Source organism: Orycteropus afer, unplaced genomic scaffold, assembly GCF_000298275.1.
Source record: "Orycteropus afer afer isolate SDZICR_OR568_19922 unplaced genomic scaffold, OryAfe1.0 scaffold00297, whole genome shotgun sequence".
Lineage (NCBI taxonomy): Eukaryota > Metazoa > Chordata > Mammalia > Tubulidentata > Orycteropodidae > Orycteropus > Orycteropus afer.
In genome coordinates this window covers 3454313-3466946 of record NW_006921884.1, presented here as the reverse complement: position 1 = coordinate 3466946, position 12634 = coordinate 3454313, and the positions used below count along the sequence as shown (strand labels likewise).

Sequence of the window (12634 nt, the reverse complement as noted above, 5' to 3'; positions counted from 1 at the left end):
TATATATATATATATATATATATATATTTGTTGTTGTTATGTGCCGAGTCGGCCCCGACTCATAGCGACCCCTCCTTGGGTTTCCGAGGCAGTATCACTACGGAAGTAGGATTGCCCAACCTTCCTTACATACACACCTAAATAAGGATGTAGGAGCTCTAGTGGCATAGTGCCTAAGGCATTGACTGCTAACTAGGAGGCAGGCAGTTCAAACCCACCAGCCATTCCTCCAAAGCATGTTGGGCAATCTACTTCCGTAGGGATACTGCCTCAGAAACCCAAGGAAGGCTTGCTATGAGTCAAATCCAACTCAACAGCAGTGAGTTTGAAATAAGGATGTGTTTTGGTTATCTAGTGCTACTGTAACAGAAAATATCACAAATGTATGGCTTTAACAAACAGGGATTTATTCTCTTACAGTTTAGGAAGCTAGAAGTCCAAGTTCAAAGCGTCAGCTCTGGGGGCTAGGTGAAGGCCCCTCAACCTTGGGCTTCAGCTCTTCCTCTTGCTCCCAGCCCACCAGAGTTGGAGGCATCTATGTAGTTACAGCTGCTGACTGTTGAGGCTGACAAACCCAAGGGCAACAAATAAGATAGCACAGTCCCAAGATTATTGAACAACAGGGCAGGCAAGATTATTGAACAACCGGCAGGCAACATGGCAAGCCACTCACTGATGGCTCGACCAAATAAATGCAGGATCCAAACATGCCGAAAAGCTCAAGACCATTCTCAAAGCTGCTTCTTATATACTGGAAGTAAACCACATCCCTAAGGCAGCTACTTAGCTGCTCATAGTAGATTCCACCATACAGTTGATTACCAGTCTCATCATGGGCAATAACTACATCCAGCTGCCCAGCCACTCAAAACCAGGCCGTCAAGTTGGCACATGACTTAACTACCACAGAATGCATGTAATTTTTATAGGAATAATAATAATAATAATAATCTGCCTGGTGGCATAGTTCCTTAGGCATTTGACTGCTAACCAGAAGGCTGGTGGTTCAAACCCACCAACTACTCCTCAGAAGGTAAATTGAGCAATTTACTTCCATAGAAATACCACCTCAGAAACCCAAGGAGGGGTTGCTGTGAGTCGAATCTGAGTTTGTTTTTGTTTTATGCAGATATGCCAGATTTTAGACACTAATCATTACTCGAGGAATGAGGTTTTTTTTTTTGTTTGTTTTCTATGTTATTTCCGTACTGTTTCCATTTTCCTCAACAAATACTGCTTTTGAAATAAAAGACAATGACTATAACAAAATAAAGAATTAACTTAAGGAATTTGTTTAAACCTAAAAGCGAGAATTTTGTTTATTTTGGATGAGCATAGGTAACAATGGTAAAAGCTGTGTGATTATTACATAAGTCTTTTTTTTTTTAGTTTTATGATATTATTTTGATAATCTTTCATTAGTTTCCTGAATTTAGGCAGGCCTTGGTTCATCTGTGAGCTGTTAGATTTCTTCTCAGTAGCCTAATAATAATAATGTTAGCTAATATGCAAGATGGGGTGGATTGTAGTTTACCGTATGTCCTACCTAGCACTGTTACTGGCACATGGTGAATATTAGATTAAGTTAGCAAGTGACTAATGATGGATGCTTTTGGCAGTTCATAAAACGGTGGGGTTGGCTGAGTGTGGGGCGAAAGAGAAGGGGAGGGATTTGAGAACTGAATAACCTTCTTATTTTTGGCTCAGCTCTTTGTGTATCCTGCAAAGAGCTGGTCAGCAAAAGGTGCTTATTGAGCTACAGCTCATAACACAGGCAAAGCATGAATGCTGTTCATCACAGGAGCTACAGAGAGCATTGGTTTATAGGTAGGATCTCCCCACAGGCAACATCCATAGAACAGATGCAGAATTAACAGCATATCCTCATTCTGCCTCTTGTTGACTAAAGGCAAAGATAGCCTCATGGGATTCTGTGGGCTGTTTAGAGTATCCAGTGTATATAGGATTTTATTTATTAGGTGCTGGTAGCGTAGTGGTTAAGGCACTTGACTGCTAACCAGAAGGCTGGCAGTTCAAACCCACCAGCCACTCCTCAGAAGGAAGGTTGGACAATCTACTTCTGTGGTGATAACCACCTTGGAAACCCCTGAGTCGGGACCGTCTCAGCACATAACAGCAAAAACAATGACAGTCTATTGATTTAAATTTTGTGGTCATTTTTTCAAACAGTGAAAAGAACATTTACATTGAAGGAAAAGGTTTCTTTTTTATGCATTTTATTGAAATATAATTTATGTACAGTGAAATACACAAAACTGAAGTGACATGGATTAATGCATTTTATTTATTTATTTATTTATTGTTTTTGCAGTGTTCCTTCCCATCCCCTCCCACCCCTGGCAACCAACAAAGAAAGTTTCCCTCCATGTATGAACCTTTCCTTGACCCTCCACAACAATGAACTAATACTGTATTTATCCTTCTGTGATTGACTTATTTCACTCAGCATAATGTCCTCCAAGTTCATCCATATTATGCAGTGTTTTGCAGACTCTACATTATTCTTTAGTGCTACATAGCCTTCCATTATATGTACGTAGCATAGTTTGGTCATCCACTCTTCCGCTATAAATCTTAGAGATAAGTCCCTTAACAGATATGTAATTATTGGCAAATATGAATTTGTTACTGTCATTTTTGTTATGTGCTTTTTCGTGGTGTCAATTTCTTTGTTCCATATAATTTTCTATGCTGAGCTCATTTTGTTTATGAATTGTGTTATCACTTCCTTCATTGCTGTTGTTTTAGTATTTGCTGAATATTTATGCTGGTCTTCTTTTTTGATGTGAAGGTTTATCATTCTTCTTTGAGGTTACCCTATGATTTACAGTTTTCTTCCCAAATTTAGAACAGTCCATTCTATCTCATAGCTGTCTTGACTTCCCTACCGTGTAGATGTTCTGTAATGAAACAGTTTTTTCCCTCTTTTTGGTTTGTAGTTGTCCTCATTTGTCAACTGATGTCTCTGGTTCCCTGTTGACAATCTTGTAGGCTTATTTACTTGGGATACTTCCATAGCTGGGTTGGTTTCTGGGTTATGTCATCATGTGCATTAATGGTCAGTTGTTGTTGGCTGTTGTTGCTTATCTGTCCAAAGGACTCGCTTTAGCATCTCTTGTAAGGTTGGTCTGGTTTTACCAAATTCCCTTAATTTCTCCTTATCTGGAAATGTCCTAATTTCACCATCATATTTGAGGCACAGTTTGGCTGGGTACATAATTCTTGGTTGGAAATTTTTCTCCTTCCGGGTTTTATATATAACATCCCATTGTCTTCTCTCCTGCATGGTTTCTGTTGAGAAATCCAAGCTTCATCTTATTGGTTGCCCCTTGTAGGTAACTCTTCATTTTTCCTGTGCTGCTCTCATGATTCTTTCTTTGTCTTTGGTTTTGGTAAGTTTGATGATGATATGTCTGGGTGATTTTCTTTTGGGGTCTATCCTATTTGGGGTTCATTGGACTTCCTGAATGGATATAGTCTCATCTTTCATCATGCCAGGAAAATTCTCTTCCAACACATCTTTGACAATTTTCTCTGTGGTTTTATTTGTGTCTTTCTGTTCTGGAATTGTAGTTACACATAGGTTATTCCTTTTGATGGTATCCCACATGAACCTTAGGCCTTCTTCATTTTGTTTTGATCTTTTTTCTGATTTGTCCCCTTCCAAAGAAGTGTGCAGGTATTTGCCTTCAATCTCCCTAATTCTGTCTTCCATTGATTCAATTCTGCACCTTTGCCCATTCAATGTCTTATCTATTTCTGAAAATTTAATATTAATCTTCTGGATTTCTGTGTATAGATTTTGTATCATTTCTAATTTTTCATTTATTTTGTCATTTTGTTCCTGTATTGTCTTTTGAAATGGGTCTAGGATTTTGTCTGTGTTTTCCTTAATCTCTCTCTCAATTCATTGAAGATACCTAAGTATAATTCTTTTGAATTGCTTATCAGAGAGTTCCAATGATGCACCTTCCTCAGGGATGTATTTTGGGTCTGTATCCTGGTTCCTTGTTTCTTCTGCTTTATCTTGCTTCTTTGTGTGGACTACTATGCTCTGTTGTCTCTGAGGCATTGTGACAATTTTGTGTTTATATTTAATTGGTGATTGTATGTTGGAGTGACTTGTCCACGATTTTCACTTTCTTTGTTTTGTTTGTATGTTATCTATGCAAGCAGGATACTGTGCTATGCTCCTCTGTTTGCTAGTGAGCAGCACTTATACACTTACCACCTGTCTCCTTTCCTGTTGTCAGCCTCTCATATGTCCCTGCCACCCTTTGGGAAACAGAGCCTATTCCTAGGTCCCTGGAATCCTAATAAGGATGCTATCACTTTAAAATCCAAAATGGTTGCCACTTGTAAAGATTCAAAATGGCTGCCACTTATAAATATCCAAAATAGCTGCCACGTGTAAACAATCAAAATGGCTGCACCCTCTGGACAGCGGAAAGTCAACAGCTCAGGTTGTCTCCCACCTTGCTGTTTCCCTTTCTAGTCATAGGCCACCAGATCAGTGGTCCCTGTATCCCTTAGTGACCAGGGCTGATCTTTTTTAGGTCAATTCTCAGGTCCCAACACCACTTGGCAATATTCAGGCTGTTGGTCCCGTTAGAGTAGCTGACAGTCCGCAGCTCCAGTCATCTCTGTACTCACTGTTTCGTTCAGGTTTTTCCACTAGTTGGTGCCTAATTCACTGTATTGAGCCCAGGTTAGGAAGGAGTTGGTCGGCGCGAGGAATTTGCCAACACACAACAAGGCAAGTGCAAGAAGGAGAGTTTATTGGCTAGCTCAAGCTAGGGTCTCTGCTTACACTGATGCAGTGGTTTGGGCAAAAGACCCCGTGTTCTCTTACTATTGCATTTTTATAGGAAAAATATAGGGTGGAGTAGCACCAAGGCAAAGGGGTACAAATGATTGGTTGTTGCTAGGGGGTTTAGGGTAGAGCTCTGAGACGTGGGGGGACGTGCTGGAGTCTCTGGCACTAAAGACTGGTTAGAGAATAATTATCTGGAGGGGAGATAACGCCCTGAGATGTGGGAGACTGTGCTGGAGCCAGGTAAAGCTCTTATGCGTGGGTGGACGTGCTGGAATCCCCGGCACTAAAGATTAAAGAATTACCTGGAGGGCATTAGGGCTCAAGCCTCACATTCCTTAGGACTTGGCTAAAGACTCCTGGTTAAAGAATTACCTGGAGGGCATTAGGACTCAGGCCTCACAACTTCTGTATAGTTCCTTTCAAAGCTCAGGGCTCCAGGATTATCTTCTATCTCTGTCAATTGACGTTTCTTTTCTTTGTTGAAGAGGGTCTGTGTTGCTTATCTGCCTATTCCTCCATCTTACCAGAAGTCAAGAAAAAGTTTCTTTCAGTAAAAGAGTGGTTATCCTTTTATTTAACATGGGCCTAAGGCATTTGATTGCTAACCAGAAGGCTGGCAGTTCAAACCCAGCAGCCACTCCTCGGAAGGAAGGTTGGGCAATCTACTTCTGTAGTGATACTGCCTCAGAAACCCAATGAGGGGTCGCTATGAGTCCCATCCGCCATGACGGCAATGGGTTAAGCATATACTGTTCATTTTAAACAAGTCAGTTAAGATGGAAAAAATCTATCCTTTCCCCAAAATTAAATATTTGAAGAGAGGTGTCTTGTTTTCTTTCTGAGATAAGATATTTTTCATTTCTATGTTACTAAAGTGTAGTTTTCCTGAACCTCTCAATCTGACTGCTAAGTACCTGCCTGGTGCTGATATGGACCAAAGCCACTGGCAAGTCTGGGGTTTTGTCTTACAGTACAAGCCCAAAGAACATAGGGAAGAAGGGAGTCCTTCTTTCCTGAGGTATCTAGGAGGCTTCAGAATAGGGGAAGATTGGCTCTGTGTTCCAATTGTCCCTCATTTTCAGGCAGACACTTACAAAATGATTGCACGCCCATGAAAGATAGCTTCTACATAATTCAAGATTGCCCTGGATCTCTCTCTTCAGAGAGAAAGAACAGCCATATGAATTATTTAGAGAGCACTTAGTTATTTCCTTTCATGAGCACCAACTTTGTTTTTGTCTCTGCAAACTGAGATTTTGTTTATCCATGAATACTTTTCCCTGGGGCATGAAAAATATGACTCTTTAATTATAAATGAGGCTTTTTGTGTGCGTCCTTGTTAACTAAAATGCAAAATAAACTGTGTTTTTCATTAGATCCCTTTCAGCTCCCCACAAAAACAGAACCAACAAAGGAACTAGCAGTTCAACCAGCACCCACCAGGAAGCCCACTGTGATTCGAATTCCAGCCAAATCAGGAAAATGTAAGTGCTTCTCCACCTTCTTTATTTGCCTTTCCAAGCCTGGGAGGATATATGCTAATTTATCAATGTCTGCTTTTGAATTTATGTTTGATGTGCCATTTAGCATTATTTATAGCCAAGGACATTTAGAGCAAGTTATTTTTTCACTATTTTTTGAAGAATTAGTACAGTAAATTGCTCTTTAAGGTTGTCTTTAGGCAGAGAGAAAAGAGGGAGGCTGACACTCAAAACAACTGTAGTGTCCCATCTTACTGACACAGGTAAAGATTTGGTGGGGAAGTAATTGAAACTAATAGCAAATAAAGTTGTGTATTCCTTTTAGGAATCAATCACTGTGATCCAGATATGCTTATCTGTGAATTACGTGAAGAACATTATTAACCAAAAGCTCTAAAAAGATAACAAGGTACAAAAATTAGTGGACCACCACATTTTGATGTACATTTTTAGGGGATTTTTAATGGTACAACAAGTGAAATTTTTTAGGGCCGTTAAGTTTTTCAAAAAGAAATCTGATATTTACTGTAAAGGAAAAGCAAAGAGGACAGATTTTGTTTGTTTGTTTGTTTCCAGAGATAATTAAAAATTATGTGGGTGTGGTGGGTTCCATAAGGAGCTCTGGTACCGTAGTGCCTAAGGCATTTGACTGCTAACCGGAGGGTTGAGGTTCAAACCTACCAGCCACTCTGCAGAAGGAAGACTGGGTAATCTACTTCCATAAAGATTTACCACCTTGGAAACCCAAAAGGGGTTGCTATGAGTCACAATCGACTCAATGGCAGTAAGTTTGGTTTGTTTTTGTTTTTTTTTTGGTGGGTTCCGTAGTGGTTGCGAGTATTGCCTCTAGTGATCACACAACTTCCTCCATGAGCTTCTGGTTTCATTTATACCTGCAGTGCCTTTGTACAACCTAGATGCATCCTTGTTTGTGTCTAACAAGAGGATCTGCCCACTCCATTCCCCCCAACAGCAGTACCAGTGTCCCAGTCCTTCACCTATAGCACCCCACAGTTATATTGCAGTCCTACCCTATGTCATAATAATCTCTTTAAGAGGTTGGTTTTTCTATAAAGTACTACCTGGAAGAACATACTGGTTTTGATCTGGTGATGGTTTTGTTATTCAGGTGATGATTTTGTTATTAACTGGTGGCTCCCAGGCAAGTATTAAGATTGAACTGAGATGCTGTGAAGAACAAACTGGAGAAAAAGTGACTAGTACCAAATTCTAATGGGTTCTCTCTTCTTAGGAGGTCATATGGTAGCATTAGATTAAACAACTGGTGGTATATTTCTTTTGACAGCATTATATAGCCCACACATCAGGGAAATGATAGCTTATTGGGTTGTTTGAGACAGTTAGCAGTTGTTTGCCACTCTGCTGTTATCTTGTTAAATGTATTCTGGATTTTAAGCATAGTGAGAAATAACAATAATAGATATTATCAGATGCTCATGTAGGTTTTAAACAATACAACTTCTAACTTCTACATGTAAATTTGCTCTCTTGTTGTGTTGTGGTTCCCCAGGTTTGATGATTCACTAGGACAACTCACAGGATATAAAGCAAAATCTGCAAAGGGAAAAGGTGCACAAAGCAAAGTCTGGAAGAAACTAGACATAAGCTTCCAAGAGTTCTCATAGGATATGCTTAATTCCCCTAGCAACAAGTTGCGTCAGCATGTAAGAAAAGGTGTTGATCAAGGAAACTCATTAGCAATTCAGTGCTCAGAGTTTTTATTGGGGGCTAGTCATGTAGGCACCCCTGCCTGCCACATGGCAAAATTCCAGACTCCCAGAAGGAAAGCAGGTGTTCAGCATCAACCACGTTGTTTGCCCAAATAGTTTAAGCACAATGAGCCACTCTTATCAGTTCGAAGAATTGTAGAAACCTTCCTGATATCAAGTTCCCAAACATTATCCGATAGCCAATCTTAGAAGACCTTTCAAAGGATAGCAGACTCAGGCCTGCACACCTGTAAAGTAGATTGATACTTACAAAAGCTTCAGAAGGATACACTGAGGGGTACCTTTATTATCCCTGAGAAAACTCCAGAAACTATTAGAAAGTTGTATCTATACTGCTCAATGTGAGGAAACTGAAGTACCAAAACAGTTTTTAGAGTTATTTCTATTTATACAAAAAGTTGTTTCCTAGTGTTTTGTTATTATAATCATTAAGCAATACATATATGCTGTGGAGGAAGAAGAATGCAACTGCTGATGCCTGTAGAACTTACAGGGGCAAGGAATGAAAGGAATAGCTTTGTGATATAAAGCTCTTGGATGGTTTTTTGTTTGTTTGTTTTTTAATATTGTAATTTTGGAGAAAAAATACATAGCAAATTAGGTCTCGTTTAACAGTGTCTATACATATTATTCAAGAAGCTCTAGTGATACAGTGGTTAAGGCATTTGGCTGTTAACCAAAAGATCAGTAGTTCGAACCCACCAGACACTCCATGGAAGAAAGATGAAGCAGTTTGCTTCTAAAGATTTACAGCCTTGGAAACCCAATGGGGGTCACTATGAGTCAGAATCGACTCGATGGCAGTGAGTTTGGTTTTGGTTATACATATTATTCAGTGACATTGGTTATACTTTTCACAATATGTTCAGCATTGTCATTATTTCCATCTGTTTGTTTTGTTTCCATTAATTTAGCATCCTTGTCTCTCCCTTACCTTTTCATCTTTGATCTAGGGTAAATGTTAACCATTAGGTCTCATTTAGATGATTATTTACAGGATAAGAGTACTCACAAATATTATTTATTTTATGAGCCACTCTGTCTTCTGGCTAGTAGGTGACCCCCAGGAGTGGTTTGAATTCCTAGTTTAAAGAGTATCTCAGGGTAATAGTTTCTACCTCTCATCTCTCCCAGTCCTGTAAGTCTCACCATTTTAAGGAATTGGAGGTTTGTTCTACATTCTCTTCCCATTCTATCTGGGGTCCCAGATAGAATCTCTTATGTCCATGGTTGGAATGGTCAATCAGTAGTGGTAGACTAGTTCTTCTGGTCTCAAGGCAGGCTCAAGGTGGTCTCAAGATGAGGCTGTGGTTCGTGTAGACTATAAGTCCTGTAGACTAGTCTCTTCTCTGAGTCTTTTTTTTTTTTTACTTCTTTCTCTTTTGCTCCGATCTTGGCTGTTCTTTGAAACTTTCAGCTCCTTCCTCTTGGTACCTGTTCCTTCTGCCTAGAATGTCCTTTGCCCAGATAGCTGGGTGGCTCCTCCCTCACCATTCTTTCAGGTTTTTGCTCAAGTGCCACTTTTCTCAGTAATATCTTCCTTGATTGGACTATTTAAAATGGGAAACCCTTTACCACCACCACCACCCCACATATACACACCAGATACTCCTTCCTGCCATGAAATTATCTCCTCTCTGCTTTCATTATTTTTACCTTTCTATTCTTCGTTACTTGTCACAATATTATATTGTAAATGACTCATTAGTTCCTTGTAAAAATAAGAAAACTGCAACACAGAGAAAGTCTTCAAGTTGGTGACTGAGTTGGGATGTTCCTTTGTCTTAATTCCCAGACTAGTCCTGCCTCTCACTAAGAACACCTGCCCATCTCTGAATCATTGTCTTCCTAATAGTTGGCCTGGGTATTTTCCTCCCTTTCAGACTGTTTTCCTGTCTGTGGCTAAAACAGGAAGCCCTGATAAATCATCCTCTTGTAGGTTTTTCATATGAAATGGAAGCAGGGGATGTTCCTTTGAAAGAAAGGAAAAAATTTCTCATCTTTTTTCAATGCCCCATCCAGGAAGTATGGAAAAAGAGGCTTCAGCATGTCATAGTCATCATCTTCTCTCGTATTTCTGCACACAGATTTTAATTAGCTGTCTAAGTCATCTTTGTTTTCTTTTTAAAATAAGCTAGGGCTGCACTGTCACTGAAATAAGGATGTGATTTGAGTATAAAGGTAATGTTTATTAAATTTAGGATTACTAAGCCCATTGATCTGAAGGTAATAAATTAGAAAAAAAAAAAATCCATTATTTGGATGGGGGAGGATTGAATATACCACCTATTAAGAAGCAGCATAGCTTATTAGAATAATCTGGTGAGTGCTAGCTTAAAGACCTTGGGTAGTTCATTTATTTTTTTCTCAGCCTCAGTTTCTTCATCTGTAAAATGAGTGGGATGTTAATACTGTACTATAAGGGTTTCCAATGGGCTTTTCAACAGGGAGAAGAGGTGGGCTTTTTTCAGGTTTACATACTTGCAAAATACTGTCTGATAGAGCTTTCTATAGAGATGAATATGTTCTGTATTTGTGTTGTCCAGTATTGTAGCCCCTAGACATATATGGCTGTTGAGTACTTGAAATGGGGCTCATGTAACTGAGAAACTGAAAATCATTTTATTTAATTTTAATCAATTTAAATTTAAGTTTAAATCACCACATGTGCCTATACACCAATGTACATTATAGCACTTTTTACAGTAGCCAAATGGTGGAAACAACCAAAATGTCCATCAACAGATATATGGATAAACAAAATATGGCCTGTATATACAATGAAGTATTACACAGCCATAAAGAGAAATTAAGTTCTGATACATGCCATGACATATATGAACCTTAAAAACATACTGAGCAAATTAACTCAGTTGCAAAAAGACAAAAATACTGTATGATCTCACTTATATGAAATAAGCAAATATATAGAAATCAAAGATTATTAATGTTTACCAGAGGGAAAGGGGAAAGAGAGAGTTTCTGCTATGGGTGCATAATGTATTTTGGAATATTTTGGAAAAGGATAGTGATGATGGTGGCACAACATGAAAAAATGTAATCACTGTCATTGAATTATAAATGTGGAAATTGTATTGGCAAATGTTTTGATGTATATATTTCACCATAATTTTAAAAAAATTCATGTGTGGCTAGTAGTTAACCGCACAGATATAACACATAGATGTTGACTGGAGAAATGTATGTGAATAAATTGCCTAATGTAAGGACTAGCACAAAGAAAGGTCTCAACAAATGCCAGCTGCTCTTGCATTTATTTAGTACTATTTTCACTCTCTATAAAACATTCAGTAACACTAACTGGTATCTACTAACCCATCAATTTTCTGAGGTTTGCTAGGAACTTCTCTTTTGCTTAGCTATCCATTCTTTGTATGGCTCATTTATGGTAGTCATTTTCCTAAGTAATCAAGCTATAAATATTTCATCCTTTGGAATCCTGAAAGGCCAGAAATTACTGATGAATTACTATTTTTTCAGGTTTACATGAGGATCCACAAAGTCCACCTCCTCTCCCTATTGAAAAACCCATTGGAAACACTTACAGTACAGTATCTGGAAAACTCAGTAATGTTGACAGAACCAGAAACTTGGTAAGTGGTCATATGAGGTTGAAGACCAAGCTGTGTGCTAGTTTTAAACACTCAACTGAGGTCTAAATTATTTTACTACTGGTCAGATAAAAAATATCTTTACTACAAAGCAATTTTCAAGCCCCATGTACATCTTTAATGTGATGTACATATTTTAAAATCCATACAGAGTAAAAGAATTAGGCTAATTCATTGTACTTCATTATAAGATAATTCTTTCTATACCAATGTAATGACATTGTCTTTTAAATGATACCTATTAATAATGTGAAGGGTATTGAAAATCTCTAAAAATGTTTAATATTTGTAGAAATATATTTAGTCAAATTATCAATGTTTATTTAAAATACCCATTTAGTGGCATAATCATAAAATAATTAGCATAAGAATTTGTTAACTTGAAATTTAAAGAAAAATTACTTTTAAAAAATACTGCTCTATAGTGTGCCAGTTAACAACAACAACAAAAAACACTCGCTGCCCTCAAGTCGGATCCAACTCACAGCGACCCCTCCTTGGGTTTCCAAGGCAGTATCACTATGGAAGTAGATTGCTCCATCTTCTAAAGAGTGTCTTAGTTATCTAGTGCTGCCTTAACAGAAATACCACAAATGGTTGGCTTTAACTAACAGAAATTTATTTTCTCACAGTTAAGGAAGCTGGAAGTCCAAATGCAGGGAACCAACTCTAAGGAAGGCTTTCTGTCTCTGTCAGCTCTGAAGGAAGGTCCTTCTCCTTTCTCAGTTTCTGCTTTTGGACAATCTTAATGTGGCTTGGAGTCTCTCTTCCCCAAACTTTGCTTGCTTGCTTGCTTGCTTGTCCTCATCTGTTCTTTTTGTATTTTATAAGATTACCCTACACTCTTCCTGCCTCATTAACATAACAAAAACAACCCATACCCAAATGGGATTATAACCATAGGCATAGAGATTAGAATTTACAACATATATT

General features: G+C 38.5%; 1 protein-coding gene across 1 annotated transcript in view; it reads left to right on the top strand.

Moving 5' to 3' along the window:
- The window catches only part of SH3D19 (SH3 domain containing 19), a 79127-nt gene that overhangs the window by 11347 nt on the left and 55146 nt on the right, over positions 1–12634 (top strand). The window contains exon 2 of the mRNA XM_007951550.1: positions 11571–11683. Within this exon, the coding sequence (XP_007949741.1) occupies positions 11571–11683 (113 nt within the window). The remainder of the gene's footprint in view (positions 1–11570; positions 11684–12634) is intronic.